We start from the raw sequence: 27,465 nt of genomic DNA, 5'->3' as shown, positions 1-27,465 counted from the left end.
TGCCTTCAGAAGTTCCTTTGTTGTACAGGATTGTTTTGGCTATCCTGTTTATTTTTTTTTTCCCCTCCATATGAAGTTGAGTACAGTTCTTTCGAGGTCTTTGAATAATTTTGCTGGTATTTTGATGGGCATTGCATTGAATCTGTAAGATTGCTTTTGGTAAGATTGCCATTTTTACTATATTTATTCTACCTACCCAAGAGCATGGGAGATCTTTCTCATTTTCTGGTGTCTAATTCAATTTCTTTCTTCAAAGACTTAAAGTTCTTGTCATATAGGTCTTTCTCTTGTTTGGTTAGAGTTTCCAAAAATATTTTATGATTTTTTTTTGGTGGCTATTGTGAAGGATGATGTTTCTCTGATTTCTTTCTCAATCTGTTTATCATCTGTATAAAGGAGAACTACATGTGTATATATATATATATATATTAATCTCATATCCTTCTATATTACTGAAGGTGTTTTTCAGCTGTAGGGATTTCTTTTTTAAAAAATATTTATTTAGTTATTATGTATACAATATTCTGTCTGTGTGTATGTCTGCAGGCCAGAAGAGGGCACCAGACCTCATTCCAGATGGTTGTGAGCCACCATGTGGTTGCCGGGAATTGAACTCAGGACCTTTGGAAGAGCAGGCAATGCTCTTAACCACTGAGCCATCTCTCCAGCCCCCAGCTGTAGGGATTTCTTGGTAGAATTTTTTGGGTCACTTATGTATACTATCATATCATCAGCAAATAGTGAGTTTAACTTCTTTTCCGATTTGTTTCCCCTGGATCTCCTTTTGTTGTCTTATTGCTCTAGCTAGGACCTCAAGAAATATATTGAATAGATATGGAGAGAGTAGACAACCTTGTTTTCTTCCTGATTTCAGAGGGATTGCTTTGAGCTTCTCTCCATTTAGTTTGATGTTGACTATTGGCTTGCTGTATATTGCCTTTATTATGTTTAGGTATGTTTCTTGTATCCCTGCTCTCTCCAAGACTTTTATCACGAACAGGTGTTGAATTTCGTCAAAGGCTTTTTTAGCATCTAATGAGATGATCATGTATTTTTTTTCCAGTTTGTTTATATGGTGGATTATATTGACAGATTTTCGTATGTTGAACCATCCATAAATCACTGGGATGAAGCCTACTTGGTCATGGTAGATGATTTTTCTGATGTGTTTTTGGATTTGGTTTGTCAGTATTTTATGGAATATTTTTGCATCAGTGTTCATGAGGGAGATGTAATTGGTCTGTAATTCTCTTTCTTAGTAATGTCTTTGTGTGGTTTGGGTGTCAGGGTAACTATAACTTTGTAAAAGGAGTTTGGCAATGTCCCTTCTGTTTCTATTGTGTGGAACAATTTGAGGAGTATTGGTATTAGTTCTTCTTTGAAAATCTTGTAGAATTCTGCACTGAAGCCATCTGGTCCTGGGATTTTTGGGATTTTGTTGGGAGACTTTTGATAACTGTTTCTATTTCCTTAGTGGTTATAAGTCTACTTAATTTGCTTATCTGGTCTTGATTTAATTTTGGTGATACTTATCCAGAAAATTGTCTATTTCCTTTAAGTTTTCCAGTTTTGTGTAGTACATGTTTTTAAAGTATGACCTGATGATTCTCTGGATTTTCTGTGTCTGTTGTTATGTTCCCCTTTTCATTTTTGGTTTTATTAATTTGGATATTCTCTCTCTGTCATTTGGTTAGTTTGGATAAAGGTTCGTCTGTTTAGCTGATTTTCTCGAAGAACCAGCTCTTCTTTATTTGTTCATAAGAACACAGTTGACTCTTCTGTTCTGACCTTGTGTTCCATCCCATGATCTAGATAAACTCACTTATTAGTTCTGAAAGTTGCCAGTTTTATCTTGTTTTTGTAGGGCCTTTTGGTTTTCCTGCATAGACCGTCATTTGCTAATAAAGACATTTCTTCCTTCCCTGTCTATGGCCTTTATTTCACTCCCTCTCCTTTTGTCTCTTCATTCTGTCCCTCCCCATACCCAACATACATATCTGGCACACACAATGAGGATACCCCAGGAAGTGAAGGTGCCCTGTAGAGGGCGGATCCTAGAAATGACTCAGAAGTCTGAGCTTGGATTGGACTGTTACAGCGGCTGGCCCTGGGAAGCAGTGCTATTGATGGAGCCAGGTCACTAGGATATTCCACGATGACTAATCCCGAGTGCTCACACATAACCAGGCACTGGCTTCCATAAGCAATGTCAATCATGTGAGAGCAGACATAGTACACATATGTGCACACAGCATGCTTTTTCCAGAGCCCCCAAGATCCTGAGCGAGTGTCCGAGGCTTGTGTGAAGCTTGGGTACTGTGTTACTTTTCCACTGTGATGAAACATTGTGAGCAAGGCAGCTTAGAGAAGGGAGAGAGATAAGAATCCATGGTGGTGGGGAGGCGTGGCAGCACAGGGCAACAAGAAGCTGAGCGTTCACATTATCAGTGACAAGCCGGAATATGGGAGCCTTTTAATCTCAGAGCCCCTCCCCGGTGGCATGCTTTCTCCAACGAGGCTGTGCCACCTAGAACTCCCTAAATGGCAACCAAAACTGGGAACTATGTGTTCCAATGCCTGAGATTATAGAGGACATTTCTCATTCAAACCACACAGGTGCCAAACCATGTGTGCTGCCTCCAGTGGGAAACATGCTTTGCCCATGAGAACCGTTCCTGCTTGTATCTGCTTAAGTCCACGGGGCCGTTTCCTGGTTGCGTCCGGCCCTGGTTTTTATTGTCAGTTTGACTTAACCTAAAGTCCCCTGGAAAGAAGTAATCTCAGTTGAAGAATTGCTCCATTAGACTGAACTGTGGGCATGGCTGTGGGGCATTGTCTTTGATTAGGAGGGCCCAGCCTGCTGGAGGTGGTACCATCCCTAGGCAAGTGGTCCTGGGCTGTACTGGAAAGCTAGCTGAGTGTGAGCCAGTAAGCAACGTTCCTTCGTTTTTTCTGCTTGAGTTCCGGTGACCTGGAGGTGTCAGCTAAAGTAAGTCCTTTCCTCCCTTAAGTTACTTTGGGTCATAGTGTTTATTACAGCAAGAGAGAAACTGAACCGCAGCCTACAGAATGAGAGAAGATCTCCACCCACCCCACATTGGATAGAGGACTGATCTCCAGAATACACAAAGAACTCAAGAAACTTGACATCAAAAGAATGCTCCAATAAAAAAAAATGGGGTACAGACCTAAACAGAGAACTTTAAATAGACAAATCTCAAATGGATGAAAGACACCTAGGGAAATGCTCAACATCCTTAGTCATCAGAGAAATGCAAATCAAAACAACTCTGAGATTCCATCTTATACCTGTCAGAATGGCCAAGATCAAAAACACTGATAATAGCTTATGTTGGAGAGAATACGGAGTAAAGGGAACACTCCTCCATTGCTAGTGGGGGTACAAGCTGGTACAGCCGCTTTGGAGATTAGTATAGCAATTTCTCAGATAATTAGGAAACAATCTACCTCAAGACCCAGCAATATAATTTTTGTGTATATACCAAAGGATACTCAATCATACCACAAGGACATGTGCTCAGCTGTGTTCATAGCAACATTGTTTGTCATAGCGAGAACCTGAAACAACCTAGATGTCCCTCAACCGAAGAATGGATAAAGAAAATGTGGCACATTTACACAATGGAGTACTACTCAGCAGTGAAAAGTAATGGCATCTTGAAATTTGCAGGCAAATGGATGAATCTAGAAAAAGCCATATTGAGTGAGATAAGCCAGACCCAGAAAGACAAATATAATATGTACTCACTCATAAGTGGTGTTTAGACATAAAGCAAAGAAAAAGCAACGTACACTTAGTTCACAATCCCAGAGAACCTAGACAACAAAGAGGGCCCTAAGATGGATCTAAATAGGAAGGAGGAAAAGACACGATCTCCTGAGTAGATTGGGAGATGGGCGTCACAGGAGAGAGTAGAAGGGGAGAGGGGAGGAAGGGAGGGGAGTAGAGAAAAATGCATAGCACAATAAAAACAATTTTAAAAAAAAATTAAAAACTTAAAAAAGATAAAAAGAGAAATGGGCCTTGTTCTCTCATATCTATGGCGCCGTTTCCTTGTATACACAGTATGTCCATAGAACTGTAGCCTCTTTATATCCCATTAGCCCAGAGGGGCTTTCTGTACCAATGGGGGCCTGACCTTTCCTGCGTCCCCTTTGTCCCTGGGGCCTATTCCTACCTGTGTCAATCTTTCTCCTGAAGGCCAATGAGGCATTTCCTTTTCCCACAGGAACCCAATTCTGCCTTTGTCCCCTGAGCCCATGGAGCCTTGATTTTTTTTCCTACTCACAACTGCATTTGTCTGTCTTCCAGTTGTGGCCTTCTTGGTGGCGTTCAATCAGAACAAGGCCCTCATCGGTGACCGGGGCCTGCTGCCCTGCAGACTGTACCTGAAGAATGTCCAGCAGTACTTCCAGGGCAGGGCTGGATGGGATGCCTGGAGCGCCACTCCAACCGTCCTGTGGCTGTTGGACTGGTCAAACATGAACTTCAACCTGGACCTTCTTGCTCTGCTGGGGCTGGGCCTCTCCTCTTTTGTCCTGGTGACTGGCTGTGCCAACATGATCCTCATGGCTACCCTCTGGGCCCTCTACATGTCCCTGGTCAACGTAGGGCAGATCTGGTAAGTAGAGCCTGCTACTTAGCCCTGTGGATCTATACCTACATCCTGGCCACTCAGGTGCCAGGGTGAACTTGTTCGGGGTACATTATTGAGCACTTAGGACTTGGTAGAGGTTGCTGTTACCACCCAACCAAACTCTGGCTTTTGTCTCTGGGGAATATGTGCCTGGAGACATATATCCCCTTGAGAACATGCTGCCGGTTCACTCGAGCCGTGAGGTTTGAAGAGATGGAGACAGCAGGCATTGTGCTTCCAGAGGGAGCATGGAGTTTGAGAAACTTGACTTTGAAACACCACCCTTCTACCGTTATGGAAAAGAGTCTTGCCAGCCTATGCCAGATGCCACACTGTGACAATGGCTCAAACCTTGCCCTGATGGTGACCTGTAGATCGAGAGGTGTTGATGGAGCTTATAGGACCACCAAGGCCAGAGAGATTTTGGACCAAAGAAGAGCATGTTGGAGAAGTCAGTGGACATGGAGATCAGTGTCTCTGTGGACACGTGGGAAGTGAATGCACCTGTATTAATTATTTTTCTCCTTACAAAAACAACTTAAGAAAGTGGTGTGGGAAGGCCAGATGGAACTGTCACCCCACCATCTCAGCTAGGCTGGCCAGCAAGACCCTGGGAGCCACCTGTCTCAGAGTGCTGGGGTTATAGACACACAAAGCCACACGTAGCTTTGACTTAGGTCCTCATGCTCTTACCCATGAACCATCTCTCCATCCTCACCCTTGGCCCTCTCCTGTTCTTTGTCCAGAGACATTGCTCACATAGGGTATTTCTTGAGTTAGCAGTGAATATGAGCGAGCAAGTGTGCTCTTCATGTAAATATGTCCTCTATGGACATGCAGTAGCATGCTCACGGATGTTCCTACTGCTTCCAGCATCTGGTAAAACAAAGAAATACAACCAAGCCCCCGGCATTATTATTTTATCAGAGAACAATATGTACTCTCCCAGGCTGGGAGTCATTGTTAGAGTTTCAGAACCACCAGGTTATGGGCCCACTCCCCATGGCAAATCTTCATTCCTTCCTTTCTTCCTTTCTTCCTTTCTTCCTTTCTTCCTTCCTTCCTTCCTTCCTTCATTCCTTCATTCCTTCTTTTTTTTTTTCTTTCTTTCTTTCTTGAGGGCGGGGAGGTGGTTTTAAGACAGAGTTTCTCTGTGTTGCTTTGGAGCCTGTCCTGGAACTAGCTCTTGTAGACCAGGCTGGCCTCAGACTGACAGAGATCCGCCTGCCTCTGCCTCCCGAGTGCTGGGTTTAAAGGCATGCGCCACCACCGCCCGGCTTCAGGCTCTTACCTTTGATTTGCACACATTCCATCCAGTTTTTCCTCTTTATTGAGATGCAATTCATACACTGTAAACTTTAACTACTTATTGTGTACAGGTCAAGCTGAGTATGGCAGTATGTGCTTTAATCCCAGCACTAGGGAAGCTCAGGTCAGGCAGGAGAGCTACACAGGAAGTTCCAGTATACCCTGGCCTAGAGAGCGAAACTGACTCAAAATGGAGTAAACAAACAAACAATAAACTTTACAAGTCCGTGGTTTTGTGTATTTAGGATTCTAAAAATCTTGCCATGAAGTTTGAACCATTCTCATCACCACAAGAGAACCCTGTGTCTTAGCCCACAGCTCACTCCTTCAACAGCCCTTCGCTTTACACTTACACCCATGGTGCTTAAATGCCCAAGGCAGTTCCTGTGAACAAAGCCCCATAGTGCGTGGCTTTGTGTCTGGCTTCACTCACACCCCAGCATGGTGTTTTAGGGTTCATCATGTGTGGTTTGTACTGCTATGTCTTTCACGATACAGTAGGAGTCCATGTTTGATATAGATGACGGCGGGCCTGGGGACACTGGGATGCCGCTCAGTGGCAGAGTGCTTGCCTAGTGTCTCAGTTACTGTTCTGTTGCTGTAAAGACACGCCATGACCATGGCAACTCTTCTAAGAGAAGGCATTTAACTGCTTACAGTTTCAGTGGTTTAGCCAATGTTGTTATGATGGGAAGCCTGGTGGCACGTAGCTGAGAGCTACATCCTGATTTATAGGCAGGGAGTGAGAGACTGACCTGGCATGGGCCTTTGGAACCTTAAAGCCTACTCAAGTAACCCTAGTTTCTCCAGCAAGGCCATGCCTCCTAGTCCTTATAATCCTTCCCAGTATCGCTGCTCCCTAGTGACTAAACATTCAAATATATAAGCCTGCGGGGCCATTCTCATTCAGACCACCACACCTGGCATGTGTGATGCTCGGGGTTCCAGAGGCGGAGCACCAAGCATCTGTCCAGTGTGACTTCAAAGTAACGGAATGGGCAAAGGAACCTGCTGCGTTCCTTTGACATAGCCCCTCTTCCAGTGGTTATGTCAAGGCACCCCTGAGCTTTGGCTCCTAGGGTAGAACATTTGCAGTGGCGATTAATCACAATTAGTTTTTACGCAGGAAAAAACAAATCGTACATCTGCTCACTCTACAGTGTCTTTTGCTGGTCAATGAACCTTCTCTCACCCAGCATTGCCTATGCAGTGCCTGATGGCTGGTTCTCCTGGAGGCAGGAGGTCCTCCCAGCAGTGCTCCATGCCCCATGCTGCCCTGAGCTCACAAGTGGGTTCTGTTCTGTGGATAAACATGATAGTTTAACATATAACACCAAGCCAACATTTTAATGCTTTTCTTTTTTGTGTGTGTTTTAGGTATTCTTTTGGTAAGTGACAATCATGCAGAAAAAAACCCTGCGAGGGCTTGCCTTGTATGTTGGGGTATGTATATCTGCATTTCGGGGGGCTTATCTCACTGTTGAAATACTTGCTGCTATCTCATTCCTGATGGCTCTCTGGGTGTGGGGTGGTTACAGAGTTTGTTAGCAGGCTGGCAAGGCCTGGAGGTCTGCTCTAGGAGAAGGGAATTGGCTAGGGTGGGTTGGGACTGGGGGCTTCCAGGTGAGGTCCTGGGGTGCCTGTAGCACCTGCACTCCATAATAATAGAGATGCTGGGGGGCTGGAGAGATGGCTCAGAGGTTAAGTGCACTTACTGTTTTTGTGGAGGAGACAGGTTCGGTTTCCAGCACCTACATGGAAGCTAACTACCACCTTTAACTCCAGTTACAGGGGATCTAATGTCTTCTAGCCTCTGCAGGCACTGCATGTATGTGGTACACAGAGAATGCATACAAGCAAAACACTCATACTCGTAAAATAAAAATAAGTAAATGTTGGGGGAAAGTGGCTGCTGTGGTAGTACCTGCTTATAATCCCAACCAGACAGAGGCAGGCAGAGCTCTGTGAGTTTGAGACCACCCTGGTCTCCATAGCAAATTCCAGTTCACCCAAGACTATGTAGTAAGACCCTGTCTCAAAAGGATAAAAAAAAAATAATGGAGACACTGAGAAGAGTGATGACCAGAGAAGGCACTTAGAAAAAGTGCAGCAGGTCCCTCTCCATGTGCGTCTCATAGTGTCCTGTGGCCTGCACATCAGTGTGTGCACATCGGTGCATCACAGAAAAGGGCAGGGTAGAGAGCACTGTCCAGGGCACTGGTGCTGACCAGAGAAGCATTTCAGATCCTCCCAGCCCATGCCAGGCGACAGTCACTGGAGTGTGGCAGCAGGCAGCCCCCAAGTAGCCGAGAAGCCTAAGAATCTGGGAACTTAGGTCTGTCAGTTGACCAAACTCTAAAGTTCTGCCACAGAACACGATGAAACTGGTCTGGGGAGGGGGAGGGACAGGAGTGCCTTTACTGCCCTGCAGTTCTGTAGCCTAAGGACCCCACAGGAGGCACCTTGGCCCAGCTTCAGCCCCTCTGTGCTGTGTGTGTATATCTGGGCCCACACTCTGGGCTCACCTCGTGTAGCTTCAGCCATGAGGCCTGAGTACCAAGTTCCTGTGCTCTTAGCCTCGCATACTGAGTGCTCCCTGCTGCGCTGAAAAGGGAGGTCCACAGGCAAACATGAGGGCATGTCTGCTGCCCCTATAAATGTTTCCCTTCATCTTTAGTTCCCTGAGTAGGCAGATACCTGTGTAGGGCAAAGCTGTTCCAATGTGCTGATAGGGCCTTTCCCACACAGCTGCGGGCAGTGTCAGCATGGCTGCCCAGTGTACAATGTATCTGCGCCTTGTTTCTTGTATCAAAGTCCTCCAGAGAACCCTGTGTTCTTCAGTGCTTCAGGGAACAAACCTTCTTTTCTTAGTGAATTTTGCTCATCTGAAACTGCAACAAGATTACTTTCTCCGGTTATGAATATTGAAACATTGAGGCCCTGACTCCTCTATCTAGATGGGATCCCTGCTCCTTGGTACAGAAGATTTTGGCAATTACTAGAAAAATCAAGTCTGAGGCACACTGGGTGCTCACCGCTAGCAGCTGCTTGGAGCTGAGGCTATGTCACGGGGCCAGCGTGATGAGCAGTAACAGGTGCTCCACACACGTGGTTAGCGTTAGGCCCGTGCTTGGCAGTGGCCGCCTTGTCCTGGAATGTGGGCAGTGGGGTACCCCCAGAGTCCTGGGGGACGTGAGATATAGAGGACCTCGGAGCACTATCTGGCCAGCTGTGGAGGCTGAGCAGTGGAAGACCTCCAGGTGGTGACTTCAAGAACTTAGAAGACAGCCGCTGCTCAGTCGCCTTTCATCTGTGTTCTTTCCCACTGGCACTCAGCAGCCTCCATTTTACATCCTGATGCAAGGACCTGGGAGCCTTGGCATCACTGCAGCCCTGTCTCCCATCTTCCCCTTTGCTGTTCCAGAAAACAAAGGCCCATTTGGGGAGGCAGCACAGGGCAGGCATCTGATGCACTGGGTTTAGACTTTTCTGGAGGGGCTAAAGTAATGGCTCAGTGGTTAGGAACTCTGGCTGCTCTTCCAGAGGACCTGGGTTCAAATCCCAGCACCTGCTTGGAAAGTCACAACCATCACTAACCCAGTTCCAGAGGCTCCATTGCCCTCCTCTGGCCTCCATGGGCACTGCACACACATAGTACACAGACATACATTCTGGGCAAAATACCCATATGTATAAAAGTAAAAAGACCCTCTTGGAGGCTTCTCTTCTCCAGCCCTGTGTTGCTGCCCACCCAAGCTAGAGACCTCACAGTGAGCAGCACTCACCATCCTAGCTGTGTGTTCTTAATTCTATCAGTCAGCTCCGTCTTACAAGGAGCCCCAAGGTGGAGCTGCTCGTAGGTCTCTGTGGGCCTTTGTTACCTGAATGGTGGCTTGAAATGCCCTTCTGGAGTCCCATCTCTCCGTGTGCGTTAAGTCTGTATTTGTATGTTCGTTTATTCACTTCAAGGTAGGAGTCTTACTATGTGTGCCATATTGTGTTCAAACTCTTTGTCCTCCCACTTCACTGTCCCACTGTGCCTGAATTAACATGAATTTATTATATTAGTTATAATTGAATCAGTACAAATGCCCATCCTTTATCTGCACCAGCCTCCCGTGGAGTGTTGGAATATCTGTGGTACTGAAAGGCATGAACTCTAGAAGGGTCTTTGGCCAGGGCTTCATGGAGGACACCCATTCAGCCAGCAAAGGGCTTTGGGCACCCTGTTCCTGGGCAAGGGGAGCAGTGCCTCTTTGGCCAGAGATGTGGGGGCCTGGCCTCTTCTGCACACATTGCCAGTGGCAGTGGCAGATTCTGGCTAAGGAGGCCAGACAGTGAGGTCCCGTTTCTAGTGCCTTCCTTCATCTCAGACAGTACAATTCCCGAAAATACTCTTTTTTTATTAGGAATTTTTGGCTATCTCTTTAAGAGGCCCCCTTTAGTTGTGGAAACTTTGGGTTCTGCTCCATCACCTGCAACTACCTCAGTACCAGACTCCCATTTCTGGACAGATATGGTTGCTGAGTAGCTCAGGGTATATGTTGGTGCAGTTCTTGGGTCACAGGGAGCCCATGCCATTGGTCATCTGCTCCGTACTCTTCACTGCTTTCAGCTTGCCTCGGCAGCATGCAGATCAAAGACTGGGTTAGGAAAGGCTTTAGCCTGCGCCCTACGGATGGAGGCTACTTCTGTCCCAGTGGACTGTGCTTCCTCATGCCCCTTCGCCTGGCCTTCTGGAACTCACCCTGTCCTGTGATTTCCTGAAGAACAGGGCTGCTCTTGGCAGGTGCCATCCCAGCACATGCAGTCCCCAGCCTGATGACCGTCTCTCAGCATGACCCAAATCCCCAGCTCAGCCGCTATCCCTAGTGTGGCCACTGTCTACCCTGGGGTCCAGGCCATGCCAAGCTCTGTGCTCAGTGTGAAAGGGTTTATATAGAGAGGACTTCCATCTTGTCTCTGGGACTTGAATCCCATGTCCTATCTTTAGGGTTTCTTCAGGTTTATTCCCAGACTGACTCCCTCTAGGCCTGGGCTGGGGGGCAGGGAGCAGCAACAGTATGACTGCTCTAACTCCAAGGGCATGATGGGAAAAGAGAGGCTTGTGAGTGTCCTGTTACAGGAACCGCCTGCAGACAAGACTGGGACTAGCCTGTGAGATGACTGCTTGATAGACTCCAGCCGAGCCGGGCGCAGAGTAGCGCAGTTTCCTCCCGCTTGGCTCTCGGGCCATACTTCAAGGTCTTCCAGACCCAGATAGGTGAATGGGGGTAGGCCTTGACTTCCCAGTGATGCCCAGACAGTGTAGGCCACACTTCGTGCTCTCTCTGCCTAGGCCCCTTGGGACACTGGGTTTGGTCTCAGTGTCTCCAGGCCACACTGTCTCTGGTGACTGTAAGAAAGGGGAACCAAGATGCTGTGTGAGGGTAGTATGGTGAGAGCCCTGGGCCTCAGGAGATCCCATCAGGATTGGGGGTACAAGAAGCCTGGGTCCCCCACCACCTCTCAGGGCAGCACATGTCTAGTAGTCTAAGGATATCCCAGGCGTGACGGTCCCTGCGACTCAGAAAAAGATTCTAGAAGACCCCATGCCTTCCGCGTTCAGTGCAAGAAAGTCAGGATAGGAACTAGACACTACGTTTGAATGAGTCTGGGTTGCTCCTTTCAGCAAGAAGCCGCACTGATAAGTGATTAGTTTGTCCTCAGCTGATGAGGACAAGGACAGAAGTTCTGCTATGTCAGCTGCCTGGGCACAGTGTCCAGGCACAGGGAGCCACAGAGGCATCTACCCTGGAGCACACAGAGCCCATTAGCTGTAAGCACAGCAGGAGTATGGGGACACCTCTAAGGCATGTGACCCAAGGAAGCTGCAGGCCGGTGGGTGAGCTGCAGGGGAGAGAGACCAGGTGTCTGCAGGAAGCCGATGGGCATGTCAATAACACGGCTCCCATGCAGCCCAGGAGGGCCCAGGCTGCATTGCAAGCATGGTACCCATAGATAATCTTGTGAATTCTGTCCTTTGCTCCCATAGCTGTCATCTTTCCAAGTGGATGCAGCTCTTAATAATTTGGGGAGCTTTGTTCTTGCCAAGTAGAGAGTTCCCTCTTCTGTCAGGCTGTCCTTGGCAGGCCCTGGGCTGCGTGGGATGTTTATATGACTGGGACACTCGAACCTGGGTGTTTCCCCTCACGGCAGCACCTCCTGCCAGCCGTTGTGAATTAAATGCTCCATGTGACCCTTCACCCTTGCCGCTCTTAAATTCATGCTTTAAAAACAGCTTAATGAGGGGTTTACTGGCCCAATTGGAAGTTTTTATTAAGACCCATTAGTGAGTGAGCAGAGGCTGCCTGCAGGAAGTGATTAGCACAGTGGCCCAGCCCAGCAGGTTCCGTGAAACTGCTTCCAGACCTGTGGCCGAGCTGCAGTGGCCGGCACAGCCCTCGGCTGCAGTTTGCAGTCCCTCACTCTCCTCCCAGTCCCGGGCTCAAGAAAGCAGTCTCCTTAATTGAGTTACCCTTGTAGTCAGAGGCAGCCTCGACGGCCTGTCCAGCCTAAGCTCACAAGCTGCTCAGCAAGGCAACCCTGTGTCCCCTTCCTGGGCCCTGTCTCTGTTAACTTAACCTCTTGGTGTTTCACTAGGGGAAGAATAGCCTTGTAGAGTTCTTTTCCGGAAAATGTCAACTCAGGATGACATCAGGCCCTCTGTCCCAGTACCATGTCCAGTCAAGTCCTTCGTGGGAGCCGAGGAAAACCTGGTTCTATCATGTGGGGGCCACTGTGTGGCATGTTAGCCGTGGACTGTCTCAGTCAGCCATTCGATAGTGGCCTAGGTAGGGTTGGTGTTTACCCAAATAGGGATGTGATATCATATTCTCATCTCCCTCTCTGTGTGCCTCCCTTGCTTCCTCTCACTCCCCCATCCACCCCTTCCCATTTAAATCTAGGGAAAATCAGAAACTGAATCTAAAAGAAAATGTTCCCATGATGGCGGCTCATGCCTTTAATCCTAGCAGAATAGGAGTGAGACAAGAGGAATACTGAGTTGCAGAGTGAGACCCTGTCTCAAAACAAAAAGTAAAATAAACAAGTAAATGCTATGGCTAGGGACATCCCCCAGTGTGCAGACTGCTTGCCTAACATTCAGAAGCCCTCAGTCTGAAGCAGCAAACAATCCCCACAGGCTGGAGGTGGAGGCAAATTCAAGGCCATAGTCATTTCAAGGCCAGCAGGGGCTGGCTGCTAAGTCTGTGTTCTCTTGTTTCTCACTCTGGATCTTGCCTGGCATTTATAGCTTCCATTTCCAAAGCATGGTCCCCTTTAACAGGGTTCCGAGACATTGAAAAATGAACTGTTTCACTTGAGTCCTGAGGCTGCTGGGTGGGTTTTATCTGGAATTCTTCTGGCTTGCCTCTTAGTTTTATTTTTGCCAGATTGTTTGGAAATGGGGAGTCTGTCTGGTCCTGACTGTCCCACTCGGGTAGGAAGTCTTCTGTCTCCATCCATCTCTCTAAAGGACAGAGAGCCCCATGGGCTTAGTCTCAGTCTCCTACATAAGGATCTGTCTGATTTCAAGCTCGTTCCTTTCGAAGCTACCTGTGGTGCTGAGTGGCCTCACTTGCCAAGCTGTCTGTCCATCTCGCTCTCTGGCATATCGTGTCACTCTCTAGCACAGTGCCCATCTTTGCTTCTTTCTCTTTCTGTTCCCCATGGGCAAAACACTCAGAAACTGTCTCCCTTGTGGTCTTGAAAGAATTGGTTTTATTTATCAGACTTTTAAGAATTTAAATAAAACTTTGTTTACCATGCTGGAAACCTGAGGGATTTGTGCAGCTCCATGCCCGTGCCCCACCCTGGCCACACCCTAGCCCTGGTAGGTGTTCAGCTGTGCTCCTCAGGATTCAGTTTTGTAGGTTGCCGTCTCCTGGAGGAAAGGGCTTTTTATCCAGCGTCTCCAGTTAACAGCTTAATTCATTTGTTCTCCGTCTCCTCTCTGATAATAGCAGCGCGCACACAGATGACCACTGCCCTCTAGCTGTGTCCCTGTTCCACCCCATGACAGCCACTGTGATTCTGTAACCTTCAGTGCTGATGCCTCTTTGGACAAGTGCCATCAAAAGAAATAGACAACAATACTACATGTGTAGGGTGTTATCTTTTTTTCCTCTGCTTATCAGCTTCTGGATTCTTTATACCTTGGCTAGACCATGACCTAAAGATTATTCTTTTAACTGTTAAAAAAGAAAACCTAGGCACGTACTTGGATTGCATGGTTTCTTCTAAACAGAACTGAATGCTGTTTTACCTCTGCTCACCCCAGCTTCTGCTCTGTAGATACATCCCTTTATCTCCACTAGCATTTATTCTGGTTTGTTTGTTTTGGTTTTTTGTTTTATGTGGTTTTTTTTAAGTTTTTCAGTAAAAGGTTTCTCTGTTTCTCATTTAAAAATTATTATTTATGCCAGGTGGTGGTGGTGTACCCCTTTAATCCCAGCATTTGGGAGAAAGAAACAGGCAGATCTCTTGTGCATTCTAGGCCAGCCTTGTCTACAGAGCTTCCAGGACAGCTAGGGCTACACAGAAAAAAAACCCCTGTCTCGAAAAACCAAAAAAAGCAAAAAAAAAAAACAAAAAACCACCAAACAAAAAAAACCTATTGTGTGTCTAAGATGTGTGTGAGAGCATACATGTACTACAGCACCCATGTAGAGGTCAGAGGACAACTTTGTGGAGTCAGTTTGTTCCCTCCCTCCCTTCCTCCCTCCTTCCTTCTTTCCTTCCTTCCTTCCCGCCTTCCTTCCTATCATATACAGTATCCTGGCTTCATTTCTATTAGTAGGACAAGCTATCCTGATCAAAGCAACGCAGTGGAGGAAAGTTGCGATCCACCATTTCAGGGAAGTCAAGGCAGGAGCTCAAGCAGTTGTTACTTCACATTCACAATCAAGAACAGAGCACGAGTAAAAGCATCTGTGCTGTCTACGGCTTTCATTTAGCTTTCTCCTCTCCTTCCCCTCCCCCCAGAAGTTAGGTTTACTTGTTTCTTCACTCTTGGAGGAGAAGGTTCAGGACCTAGGGAATGGTGCCACCAACAGTGGACTGGTTTTTCCTGCATCAATTAACCATCAAGACAGTCTCCACAGACATGCCCACAGGGTAACCTGATACAGGCAATTCTTCAATTGTGACTCTTTCTTCAGGCAATTCTAGGTTGTTGCAAGTTGATATTTAAAACCATGTATCATCATGTGTGTGCTGGGGATCAAATTCAGGTCACCAGGCTTGTTCATCAAACACCATTAGCAACTGAGCCATCTTGCCAGTCCTTGAATCCATATTTCTAATGAGGCGTGTACATGGCTTGCTCTTGGTGGGTCACTTTTAGATTCTGTTTGTGTACTGTCTTCTGTCATGAGTGACAAGGACCCCTCCCATACTCCTGATACTTTTTCAACATCTTAGCATAACTATGTCACAGGTATAATTTTTATGCTTGATTTTAGCCAAAAGACCAAAAAGTGATGCAGATATAATTGTTATGATTTGTCAGTTTGTGCACTGTTGTGTCTATGCAGATTTTGACTGCTGTGCCAGAGAGTGAGCTGTAGCTTTTTGTCGTCCTCTTTGCTTTTTCCAGGAGTTGACAGCTGGCCCTTCCTTCATGGTTTAGTTTTTCATCTCTGATCTTGTCTCATCAATGTATTCTAGTGCAACTGCTTAGCTCCTCTTGATCTTTTTATTTTATAGAAAACACATTACACAGTCTATCATTCTTTCTCCCCACAACTGTGGAGGCTTCTCTTTACTTCCAGGCTCTCTGGACCTGCTCGGAGCAGATGCATCTTACACATCTGGGTTTGGAGATTGTGTGGCAGCTTCCACTCATCGACTTACCCCTCCCTGTGTCCTAGAGATCCTTGCCTTCCACAGGGGTTGGTGTCATGCAAAAAACAAGTCTCCACATCAACAACTGCTTTTTCCACTGTGACCCCCGCCCCCGACACGGGATTCTTAGGAGGAACCATCTGTCAGCCTTTTGTATGACCACATTCACAGGGAGACACCTGAAAGCAGCTGGTCAATGGATCCTCATCTTGACTTACCCAACTTGCAACTGTTTGTCCGAGGCAAGGCAGGCCGTCCTGCATGCATGTTGCCTGCTAAGCTTTCCCCCCATGCAAGCGTTATGGTCTGTTTGCACCAGGCGGCCGAGAGACTTGAGAAGCACTTTGGTCTCTTCAGACACCATCAAGACTGCCAGCTGGCCTGGCACCTCCAGCACCTGGTGCATGTCCCCAGTGCTTCCTGGCTCCCAGACCCCTTGCTAGCTGTGGGAGAGCACTGCCAGCAAGCCTGACCTTGGCCGGTGTCAGGAACAGGAAGAGGCTCTGCTGGCTGCCCCAGCTAGCGTCTGCATGCCAGTGTCTGCTGCGAACGCTTTGATGTTCTGAAACAGAAACTCTTAAAGAGGAAGCCGTACTCCACGCTGTCACAATGGCAGCTCTTGTGTGTGCATTTGTGGGAGGAGATGGGCATGGGTGCTAATGGCTCTTACGTGTGGGTAACAGACCCTTCCTGACAGTTCCTGTCCTCTTGTCCAGCGCACTATGCTTCTTTCGAGGTATGATCCCTGTATGCTTTGCGGGTGCTGACTGCCTCTTAGGCATGTAGCTCCATGGCAGGCAAGCTGTTTGGTCCTTGCCATGATGAACTCTAGGGCATTCACAGGCTGACTGTGAGGAGGGGTCAGAGGTGAGCTTTATTGTTACTGCTGCTGCGTGTGTGTAGGCAGCCATAGGGACACCGGTAACTGTGGTCTAGGAGCACCCATAGGGCCACAGGGGCCTTGCATGTCTTGGGATCATATCCCTTTGACACCCCACAAAGGTCACCATCTTTACACTGAGTAAGAACTCTGATATTGAGCCTGTCACATGTTGGGATCTCATCAGTGTCTCTGCCACAAAGGCATACAAGGGCCAGCCTGATGGCAGTGACCTCAAGCCTGCCACACTTGCCTCGCCATGGTGGTAACTGTAGGGCCAAATAGGCAGATCCCGAACTCTCTTCTATAGCTGAAGGTGCTCGGGCCAGGGGTACATTGTACGTGTGTGGGCATGGTTCCCTCTCCTGTACTGACCCTTGTAGGGGCTGCCATACTGATTTCTCTGGTGGCTTCAGCTGTAAGGTTAACTTTAAGCAATGCACACTCGCTTGCTATTGGAGATTCCCATCCTCTTCCAGGCTGTTGCAGTAGTGCAGCACGCGCCACCTTATTTATCAAGTAGTGCCCACTATGGGACCCCTCTGGCAGCCAAGGGCCAGTGGGCTTCTAGGTTGAGGCCCATCCTCTTCCCAAGCTGCTCCCAAGACTAGAGCTGCAGGCACCTGTCTTCCTTGTGCCTCGTGGCGGTCAGGTGTGTCACAGCTAAGCAGCCAGCAAAGCCAACACTGGTGCTGCAACACAAGCTTTGCACGTGGAGAAGCAGTGCCAGGCACACCTTGTCTTGCTCCAGCCGTCTATCAAGTTTTGCTCAGGACCTTGGTCCTCCTATGGAAATAAATCTAGAAAGTGGTGCTTGCTGCTCTAGCCTCTTGGTGGGCAGAGCTAGGAAATAATGAGGTTACCACATCCACACAAGGAAGAGGAATGACATAGGGGTGTTGATCTGATGACTCTCAGGGTGGCAGCTGAGGGAATGCTTCCTGCCCTGTGCCCCTTTCTGTGTTCTCAAGACAGCCATAGTGAGAGAGGACAGACTGTATCATTAGCCAAGAGCTGGAGGAGACTGACTTGTGCCAGTGGTGGGGATATCTGCATGCTGTCAGTCCTCGTATCTGGGGTGAGACTGTAGGGGAGTGGTAAGCTTCATAGTCGGCACCATGAACTTGAACCTAGCCTGACACATGGGGTCTGTCAGAGAGTTGGTTTTAGCTTCTCTTTGTACATTTGTGCAAAGCTGGTTATGAAATATAACAGAGAAACTGGTTTCAAATCAGCAGTATCTGATAAACAAGGGCAGAATGCAGGTAACGTGTCTAGGCTGACACACAGGTGAAAGAGCTTGACATAAATGATTGTTGTCCTCTGCCAGTGCATTTGAAAGCACAAACTACAAAAGCTGCTGTAAAAACCCAGCGGTTTGGGCTACAGTGGGAGCTGAGTTGGTAGGATGTTTATCTTGCAAGAAGGAGGACCTAATTTGATTCCCAGAGCCCACATGAAAAGCCAGGCACGGTAGCGCTCGTTTGCGATCTAGCCAGCTTAATCTGCCTGTCAAGCTCCAGGTCTCAGAGCCTCTCAGAAAATAAAAGGTGGAATGATACCCAAGGTTGATCTCTGGCCTCCACAGCCGTGTGTACACACGGGCATGCACAAATATGCAGAAAAACAAAACCAAACAAACTGCAGTTTGCTGAAGAGGTTTAGGCCAACAAACTCAAGGGGACTAACGCAGCATCAAGCCGCTGTCTCTCACGTTGATTTTCGGGAATGTTGACTGATGAGCTGGGGTGGCAGGTATGGCCCAAAGCAACTGAAGCTGTGGCCCTCCCTGAAGGCTGGCATGGTAGTGATCGGGAATCACGATTGTATGAGCCCTGCAGCTTGTCTCCCTGAAATGGGGTCAAAGATATGAGAACTATCCCTGAGTTAGAGTAGGGCAGGAGACTTCAAAGGCTCAGGACTAGGACCTTGACTACTCGTCAGCCCCTCTGGCGATCACCAAACACTGACTGAAAATCTGTGCATTGCAGCTCAGTAGCTAGAGTTCTTTTTAAAAAAAAATCTTATTTTACATACCAATTCTAGCTCCCTCTCCCTCTCACTCCCCCATCTTCTCTGCACCTCCCCTCATCCACTCCTCAGAGAGGGTGAAGCCTCCTATGGGGAGTCAACAAAGTCTGTCACATCACTTGAGGTAGGTCCAAGGCTCTTCCCCCTGTATCTAGGCTGAGCAAGATATCCCTACATAGGGATTGGGCTCCAAAGATCCAGTTCATGCACTAGGGGTAAATACTGGTTCCACTGCTAGTGACCCCACAAACTGCCCAAGCCACAGTACTGTCACCCACATTCAGAGGGCCTAGTTCTGTCTTATGCAGGTTCCCCAGCTGTCAGTCCCACTAGTTTGGGTCAGCTGTGAGTTTCCCCATCATGGTCTTGGTTCCTTTGCTCATATTATCGCTCCTCCCTCTCTATGGCTGGACTCCAGGAGTTCAGCCCAGTGCTTAGCTGTGGATCTCTGCATCTGCTTCCATCAGATAGTGGATGAAGGTCCTATGATGACAATTAAGGTAGTCATCAATCTGATAACAGGGAAAGGGCATTTTAGGCATCCTCTCTGCTATTGCTTAGATTCTTAGCTGGGGTCATCCTTGTGGGTTCCTGGGAATTTCCCTAGTGCCTGGTTTCTCACTAACCCCATAATGGCTCCCTCTGTCAAGGTATCTCTTTCCTTGCTGTCCCTCTCTGCCCTTCCCCCAGTTCAGTCTTCCCAATCCCTTATGCTCTCCTCCCCACTCTCCCATCCCCTCCCCACTCCCTACCACTCTCCTCTGTCCCCCACAATGTCATGTCACTAAAGAGGTCTTGTCTATTCCCCTTCCCAGGGAGATCCATAGGGTTCTCCTTGTTTCCTGTCTTCTCTGGGGTTGTAGACTGTAGGCTGATTATCCTTTGCTTTATGTCTAATATCCACTTACGAGTGAGTACATGCCATGTTTGTCTTTCTGGGTCTGGGTTACCTCACTGAGGATAGTTTTTTTGAGTTCTGTCCATTTGCCTGCAAAGTTCAAGATGCCTTTTTTTTTTTAACCGCTGAGTAGTACTCCTATGTGGAAATGTACCACATTTTCTTTATCCATTCTTTGGTTGAGGGGCATCTAGATTGTTTCCAGGTTCTGGCTGTTAACGAATAATGCTGCTATGAACATAGTTGAACAAATATCCTTGTGGTATGCGTTTGCATCCTTTGGATATGCCCAAAAGTGGTATTGCTAGGTCTTGAGGTAGATTGTTTACTAATTTTCTGAGAAACCACCATACTGATTTCCAAAGTGGCTGTATAAGTTTGCACTCCCACCAGCAGTGAGGAGTGTTCCCCTTACTCTATATCCTCTCCAGCATAAACTATCATCAGTGTTTTTGATCTTAGTCATTCTGACTGACATAAGATGGTATCTCAGAGGCATTTTGATTTGCATTTCCCTGATGGCTAAAGATGTCGAGCAGTTCCTTAAGTGCCTTTTGGCTATTTGAAATTCCTTTGTTGAGAATTTTCTGTTTAGATCTGTACTCCATTTTTTAAATTGGATTATTTGATATTTTGATATCTAGTTTCTTGAGTTCTTTGTATATTTTGGAGATCAGTTTTCTGCCTGATGTGGGGTTAGTGAAGATCTTTTCCCATTCTGTAGGATGCCATTTTGTCTTGTTGACCATACCCTTTGCTTTACAGAAGCTTTTCAGGTTCAGGAGGTTCCATTTATTGTTTCTCTCAGTATCTATGCTGCTGGGGCTAGATTTAGGAAGTGGTCTTCTGTGCCAATGTATTCAAGTGTACTTCCCACTTTCTCTTCTATGAGGTTCAGTGTGGTTGGTTTTATGTTGAGGTCTTTGACCCATTTGGACTTGAGTTTTGTGTATGGGGATAGATATGGATCTATTTGCATTCTTCTACATGTTGACATCCAGTTATGCCAGCACTGTTTGTTAAAGATTGCTTTCTTTTTTCTATTGTATAATTTTAGCTTCTTTGTCAAAGAGCAGGTGTTCATAGGTGTGTGGATTAATATCAGTCTTCAGTTCAGTTCCATTGGTCAACCTCTCTTGGTATTTATGCCAATACCAAGCTGTTTTTATTATTGTAGCTCTGTAATAGATCTTGATGTCAGGGATTCTGGTGCCTCTGGAAGTTCCTTTATTGTACAGTTCCTTTATTGTGCCTATCCTGGGTTTTTATTTTTCCATATGAAGTCAAGTATTTTTCTTTCAAAGTCTGTGAAGAATTTTGATGGACATTACATTGAATCTGGAGATTGCTTCTGGTAGGATTGCCATTTTTACTTTGTTGATCCTACCTATACAAGAGGATGAGAGATATTTCCATTTTCTTATATCTTTTTCAGTTTCTTTCTTCAAAGACTTAAAGTTCTTGTCATACAGGTCTTTCACTTGTTTGGTTAGATTTACCCCAAGATATTTTATGTTGTTTGTGGCTGTTGTGAAAGGTGATGTTTCTCTGATTTCTTTCTCAGCTTCTTTATCATTTGTATATAGGATGACTACTAATCTTTTGGAGTTGATCTTGTATCCTGCTACATTACTGAAGGTGTTTATCAGCTGTAGCAGTTCCCTGGTAGAATTTTTGGGGTTGCTTATGTAAACTATCATATCATCTGCAAATAGTGAAAGTTTGACTTCTCCTTTCCAGTTTATATCCCCTTGATCTCCTTTTGTTGTCTTATTGTTCTAGCTAGAACTTCTAGTACTATATTAGATAAATATGGAGAGAGTGGACAGCCTTGTCTTGCTCCTGATTTTAGTGGAATTACTTTGAGTTTCTCTCCATTTAGTTTGATGTTGGCTGTTGGCTTGCTGTATATTGCCTCTATTATGTTTAGATACGTTCTTCATATCCCTGATCTCTCCAAGACCTTTATCATGAAGGGGTGTTAGATATTGTCAAAGGCTTTTTCAGCATCTAATGGGATGATCATGTGGGGGTTTTTTCCAGTTTGTTTGTATGGTGGATTATATTGACAGATCTTCTTATGTTGAACCATCCCAGCGTCTCTGGGATGAAACCTACTTGATCATGGTGGATGATGTTTCTAATGTGTTTTTGGATTTGGTTTGTCAGTATTTTATTTTTGCATCAATGCTCATGAGGGAAATTGGTCTGTAATTCTCTTTCTTAGTTGCATCTTTGTGTGGTTTGGGTACCAGGGCAACTGCCAACTCATAAAAAGAGCTTGGCAGTGTCCCTTCTGTTTCTATTGTGTGGAACAATTTGAGGAGTATTGGTGTTAGCTATTTGAAATTCTGGTAGAATTCTGTGCTGAAACCATCTGACCATGGGCTTTTTTTGGTTGGGAGACTTGATGACTGTTTCTATTTCCTTAGGGGTTATGGGTTTATTTAAATTGTCTGTCTGTTCTTGGCTCAATTTTGGTATGTGGTAACTATCCAGAAAATTGTCCGTTTCCTTTAAATTCTCCAATTTTATGGAGTACAGGTTTTTGAAGTATGACCTAATGATTCTCTGGATTTTCTCTGTGTCTGTTGTTATGTCCCCCTTTTCGTTTCTGATTTTATTTGCATATTCTCTCTGCCTTTTGGTTAGTTTGGATAAGGGTTTGTCTCTATCTTCATGATTTTCTTAAAGAACTGTTTATCTTATTGATTCTTTGTATTACTCTGTTTCTATTTTATTGATTTCAGCCCCCAATTTGATTATTTCCTGGTGTCTACTCCTCCTGTTTGAGTTTGCTTCTTTTTGCACTAAAGCTTTCAGGTGTGCTGTTAAATCACTAATGTGAGATTTCTCCAGGTTCTTTATGAAGACACTTATTGCCATGAACTTTCCTCTTAACACTGCTTTCAGAGTGTCCCATAGGTTTAGGTGTGTTGTGCATTCATTTTCACTGAATTCTAGAAAGTCTTTAATTTCTTTCTTTATTTCTTCCAGGGGTAATTCAGTTGAGCATTGTTCAATTTTCATTCGTTTGTGGGCTTTCTGCAATTAGTCTTGTTGTTGAATTCTATCTTTAAGCCATGGTGATCCAATAAGATACAGGGGGGTATTCCAATATATATCTGTTTCTGTTGAGTTTTGCTTTGTTACTGAGTATGTGGTCAATTTTTGAGAAGGTTCCATGAGGTGCTGAGAAGGTATATTCTTTTGTGTTTGGGTGGAATGTTCTATAGATGTTTGTTAAGCCCACTTGAGTCATAACTTCTGTTAGTTCCTTTATTTCTGTTAAGTTTCTGTCTGGCAGTCCTGTCCAGTGGTGACAGTGGGGTGTTGAAGTCTCCCACTATTAGTGTGTGGGGCTTGATGTGTGATTTGAACTTTAGTAATATTTCTTTTATAAATGTGGGTGCCCTTGTATTTGAGGCAGAGACTTTCAGAATTGAGACTTCATCTTGATGGATTTTTTTTCCTGTGATGAATATGAAATGTCCTTCTTCATCTCTTTTGATTAATTTTAGTTTGAAATCTATTTTGTTAGATATTAGAATAGCTACACCTGCTTATTTCTTAGGTCCATTTGATTATAGAATCTTTTCCCAACCCTTTACTCTGAGGTAATGTCTGTCTTTGAAGTTGAGGTGTATTTTTTGTACTCAGCCAAAGGATGGATTCTGTTTTCATATCCATTCTCTTAGCCTATGTCTTTTTTTTTTTTTTTTTTTTTGTTTTTTGGTTTTTCGAGACAGGGTTTCTCTGTGGTTTTGGAGCCTGTCCTGGAACTACCTCTTGTAGACCAGGCTGGTCTCGAACTCACAGAGATCCGCCTACCTCTGCCTCCCGAGTGCTGGGATTAAAGGCGTGCGCCACCACCGCCCGGCAGCCTATGTCTTTTTATAGGTGAATTGAGACCATTGATATTAAGAGATATTAATGACCAGTGATGGTTAGTACCTGTTATTTCTGGTCTGGGTGGTGGTGGTAATATGTGAGTGTCTTCCTTTTGGGGGATTTGCTGCTGTGAGATCATCTATTGTCTGTGTTTTCATGGGTGTAGTTAGCTCCCTTGGGTTGGAGTTTTCCTTCTAGTACTTTGTATAGGGCTGTATTTGTGGATAGGTATTGTTTAAATCTGGCTTTGTTATGGAATATCTTGTTCTCTCTGTCTATGGTGATTGAAAGCTTTGCTGGGTAGAGTAGTCTGGGCTGGCATCCATGGTTTCTTAGTGTCTTCAGAACATCTATCCAGGACCTTTTGCCTTTCAGAGTTTCCATTGAGAAGTTAGATGTAATTCTGATAGGTCTGCCTTTATTTGTTACTTGGCCTTTTTCCTTTGCAGCTCTTAATATTATTTCTTTATTCTGTATGTTTAGTGTTTTGATTATTATGTGGTGAGGGGACTTTGGGGGGGTCCAGTCTATTTGGTGTTCTGTAAGACTGAAAATCTGTACAGGGGAGTCTACTGCCTTAGGGCAGCATGAAGGGCCCCCTGCTCCAGGACTTGCCCATCTGACAGCCATGTCACTGGGAGGTTCTGGGCCATGTTCTGTGTTTCTGTTGGCAGTATTGGGGATGGGAGAGAGGGTGGGTCTTCAGGAAGTGGGTGCAGAGGATGTCAGGGAGATGCTCAGACACCCCCCTCCCGTCAGCTTGCTCAGAGGTTTCCCGCATTCAGGGGCGCCTCCTCAGTTGCTGCCCTGCCTGCCACTTCTCTCTGTTAATGCCAGGAGTGTGCTTGCTAATCTCCTAATCCAATCACAGTGCTCAGTTGGAACAAGGAGGGGTCAGCTTGCCTGGAAAGTGGGCAAAGAACCCACACACTGCCGCCGCTTACCCATGTGAGAGACTAGGGCAGCCCTGTGGGCTCTTGGAGCCCAGGATGGACTCCGCTCTTGCTTCTCTGCCTGGCCTGTGAAATGCCTCCCACCCTCCCATGAAGGCTGAGAAGGCGCTGGATGGGTTGGTGTTGGAGCAGAGGTATAAGGTAGGATTGAGCTCCAGAGAAGAAAGGAGACCCTAGGGCAGGTATTGGGAGGAGTGTTGATCATGGACCCTGGTCACTTCCTGTCTGGGCCATTTTTCTGTGAGAATTATGTCACCTGTTTTTGCATAATTGTGAACCTTAGTTGGGAATGATGACACATGCTTTTAATCCCAGTGCTCTGAGAGCAGAGGCTAGTGGGTCTCTGAGCTAGTGGCCAGCCTGGTCTACAGAGTGAGTTCTAGGACAGTCAGAGCTATACAGAAAAACCCTGTCTCAGACCAATTCCCCTCCCCCAAAAAAAGAGATCCTTGACTAGTCCTCCAAAAGAAAGCATTTCTGGATATTTGTCCTGATGGCATTAAGAATGAGATGCCTTAGGCTGCCCAACTCTGAGTGAGGCAGTGCCGCGGAGCCCTAACGTATGGCTGCGGTTCATCCCCACCCCAATCCAGTGTGGCTCCCGGGAATGCACTAGACTGGTCACGTGTTCCATGTGCAGACTGGCCTTCCTCTTCAGACCTCTGCCCAGCAGCCATGCCAGTGTCACTGTAGGCCTGCAGGAGGGCTGGAGCCACTCGGCTTTAACAGGGTGAGGGTCCTGCATGCAGACGTATGGGTAGGGGAGGAGCAGTGTCCACCCTGGGTTCCCAGCCCACAGGACTGCCCTGACCTCTGACGTGGGAACATGGCAGTGGTTTGTGTTTTCTGGCCCACTTTCCAGGCAAGCTGACCTCCTTCCTAAAAATTCTGCGGGGACATCACACTTCTTCAGCATTGGATGATGTCATATGGGGGCATTAATGTCCCTGAGCCACAGCAGTCTTGGAAGCCCCTGAAAGATATAGGGTTAGGGCACTTGGTGGGAGGCTTTGGAGCCTGTTCTGGAACTCACTCTGTAGATCAGGCTGGTATTGAACTCACAGAAGAGCCACCTGCCTCTGCTTCTCTAGTGCTGGGTTTAAAGGTGTGCACAACCATCACCCGGCTTGGTAGGCCTCTTATGCATCCAGGACACCCAGGGTAGGAAGTAGATAGGCAGGTTTGTCCAGCCTTGGTTCTGCATTGAGACCTACACCACACATACCTAAGTAGGCACTGCCTCTGAGAGGGGCTGGGAGTTGGGGTCCAGACCTGGACCATGGGGACCACCACCCTACATAGCCACTTAAACCTAAATTCAGCTGAGCTAAAGTTTAAAAACTTTTACATTTCTCTGTCAGTCACATGAACCACATTTTTAGATCTCAGAGGCCCCTATGGCTTCTTTGCCATGCCTCACCAACCCTGAGCATTGCAGACAGAGCCACAGGGCCATGGAGTCTGACACTTCCTCGGAATCCTGGTCTGTGGCTTTGAGGTTGAGCAGTCTGTAGTTCATTTCCACACACAGGAAACAAGAGAAAGCCCGGGAAAATGTGTGCCCTTTAGCATGCTATCTATACGTTAAATATTTGGAATATATTAATCCGAAAAAAATCTGGCTAAGTCTAATTTCCGTTGAGGGGAAGCATATTCGTATTTATCCAGAGGCAATAAAGCTGTGGAGGTCACTTCTGTGGATCCCGTTTCCAGGCTAGTTGGCGACACCTGCAGAGATCTAAGCAGTGGGGGACACCCGGTGGCTAGGAAGTCTGGTTGTCCTAGCAACCGAGCCTTAACAAGCACCTGGGACCTGGGTTCCCGAAAGGGTCACCACAAGGTCATGTGGGTTCTGGAGGTCACTTCCTGTTTCTCTGAGTGCCCAAGGACATCCTTAGAATGTGTATTAGCAAGCTTCCAAACTTGCAGCTGGGGCATGCCTTTGCCAGTAAGTCCATTTCTTTTTTATAATTTGCTTTTTAAGAAAGGGTCCCACCCTGTGGCCCTTTGACATTGAACTTAGGGCAGTCCTCTGCCTCAGCTGCCTAAGTGCTGGCATTACAGGCATGAGGCACCACACCTGGCTCTCAGGAGTACTTCTTATAACCTGTAGCCTGCAGCCAGTACTTTTGAGAAATATCTTCTCACTTGAAAATGCTCTCCCTCTTTGGGTCTGGTCTTTACCTTAAGTCCTGTTCTCCGAGGCTTGGTCTCCACACTCCACTCATGACTTGCTCCTCCTTCAGTGGGTTAGACTGTACCTTGTTGCTTGTTGCTTATGAGATGCTCAACACAGGAAACAGCATGGCTAGCAGGCTGACAGCCCTGTGTTTCCACCGGCGTGTGGATTCCTGTGTAGAGCTGTGGATGCCCCGCTGGCTCCAGAGCGGGAAAAGGAGGGGGTAGTGGGGAGTGAAGTCTTCCTCTCCTGTGGGAGCAGCTCTATAGTTAATTCCTTTCAGCACCCACAAGGGCAGCTTTGAGTGTACTAAGATGGGTGGGGGATGTGTTGAGAAGCGGCATCTCGACGCGGCACCTGCTCTAAAGGTTGCCTCAAGGCTGCATGTCAGCCATTACTCGAGGGTGTCTGTAAGGTGGTGACGACCCACACATGTGTGCAGGGCAATGCTGATGGGGATTCTGGTTGACTGAGACAGAAGCCACTGTGTGTGTACTCCAAGCCTGCTGGCTGCAGGATTGCTCCAGTGGCCTCAGATCTCCGTTCAAAGTGTGGCTGTTCTGGCACTCCACACTTGGCTTGCCCTGGGTCTGGTGGCACACGTCTGCAGTCCCAGCACTCAGCTGAGGCAGTGGGTTCACTATGAGTTCGAGGTCAGTCTGAAATACATAGTAAGTTCCAGGTCAGCCTGGGCTACAGAGCAAGAAAGAGCCTGCCTAAAAACAAAGACCAAAGAAAATCCAAACTTCGGGTTGAATCTCCATCACAGATACAGAAGACAA

General features: G+C 46.7%; 1 protein-coding gene across 1 annotated transcript in view; it reads left to right on the top strand.

Annotated features, from left to right (window-relative positions):
- Nucleotides 1-27,465, top strand: part of Lmf1 (lipase maturation factor 1) — a 90,553-nt gene that overhangs the window by 8,549 nt on the left and 54,539 nt on the right. The window contains exons 2-3 of the mRNA XM_005349094.2: nt 4,334-4,643; nt 7,344-7,354. Of these exons, the coding sequence (XP_005349151.1) occupies nt 4,334-4,643; nt 7,344-7,354 (321 nt within the window). The remainder of the gene's footprint in view (nt 1-4,333; nt 4,644-7,343; nt 7,355-27,465) is intronic.

This window comes from Microtus ochrogaster, chromosome 7, assembly GCF_000317375.1.
Source record: "Microtus ochrogaster isolate Prairie Vole_2 chromosome 7, MicOch1.0, whole genome shotgun sequence".
Classification (NCBI taxonomy): Eukaryota; Metazoa; Chordata; class Mammalia; order Rodentia; family Cricetidae; genus Microtus; species Microtus ochrogaster.
This window is presented reverse-complemented; position numbering and strand designations above follow the sequence as displayed.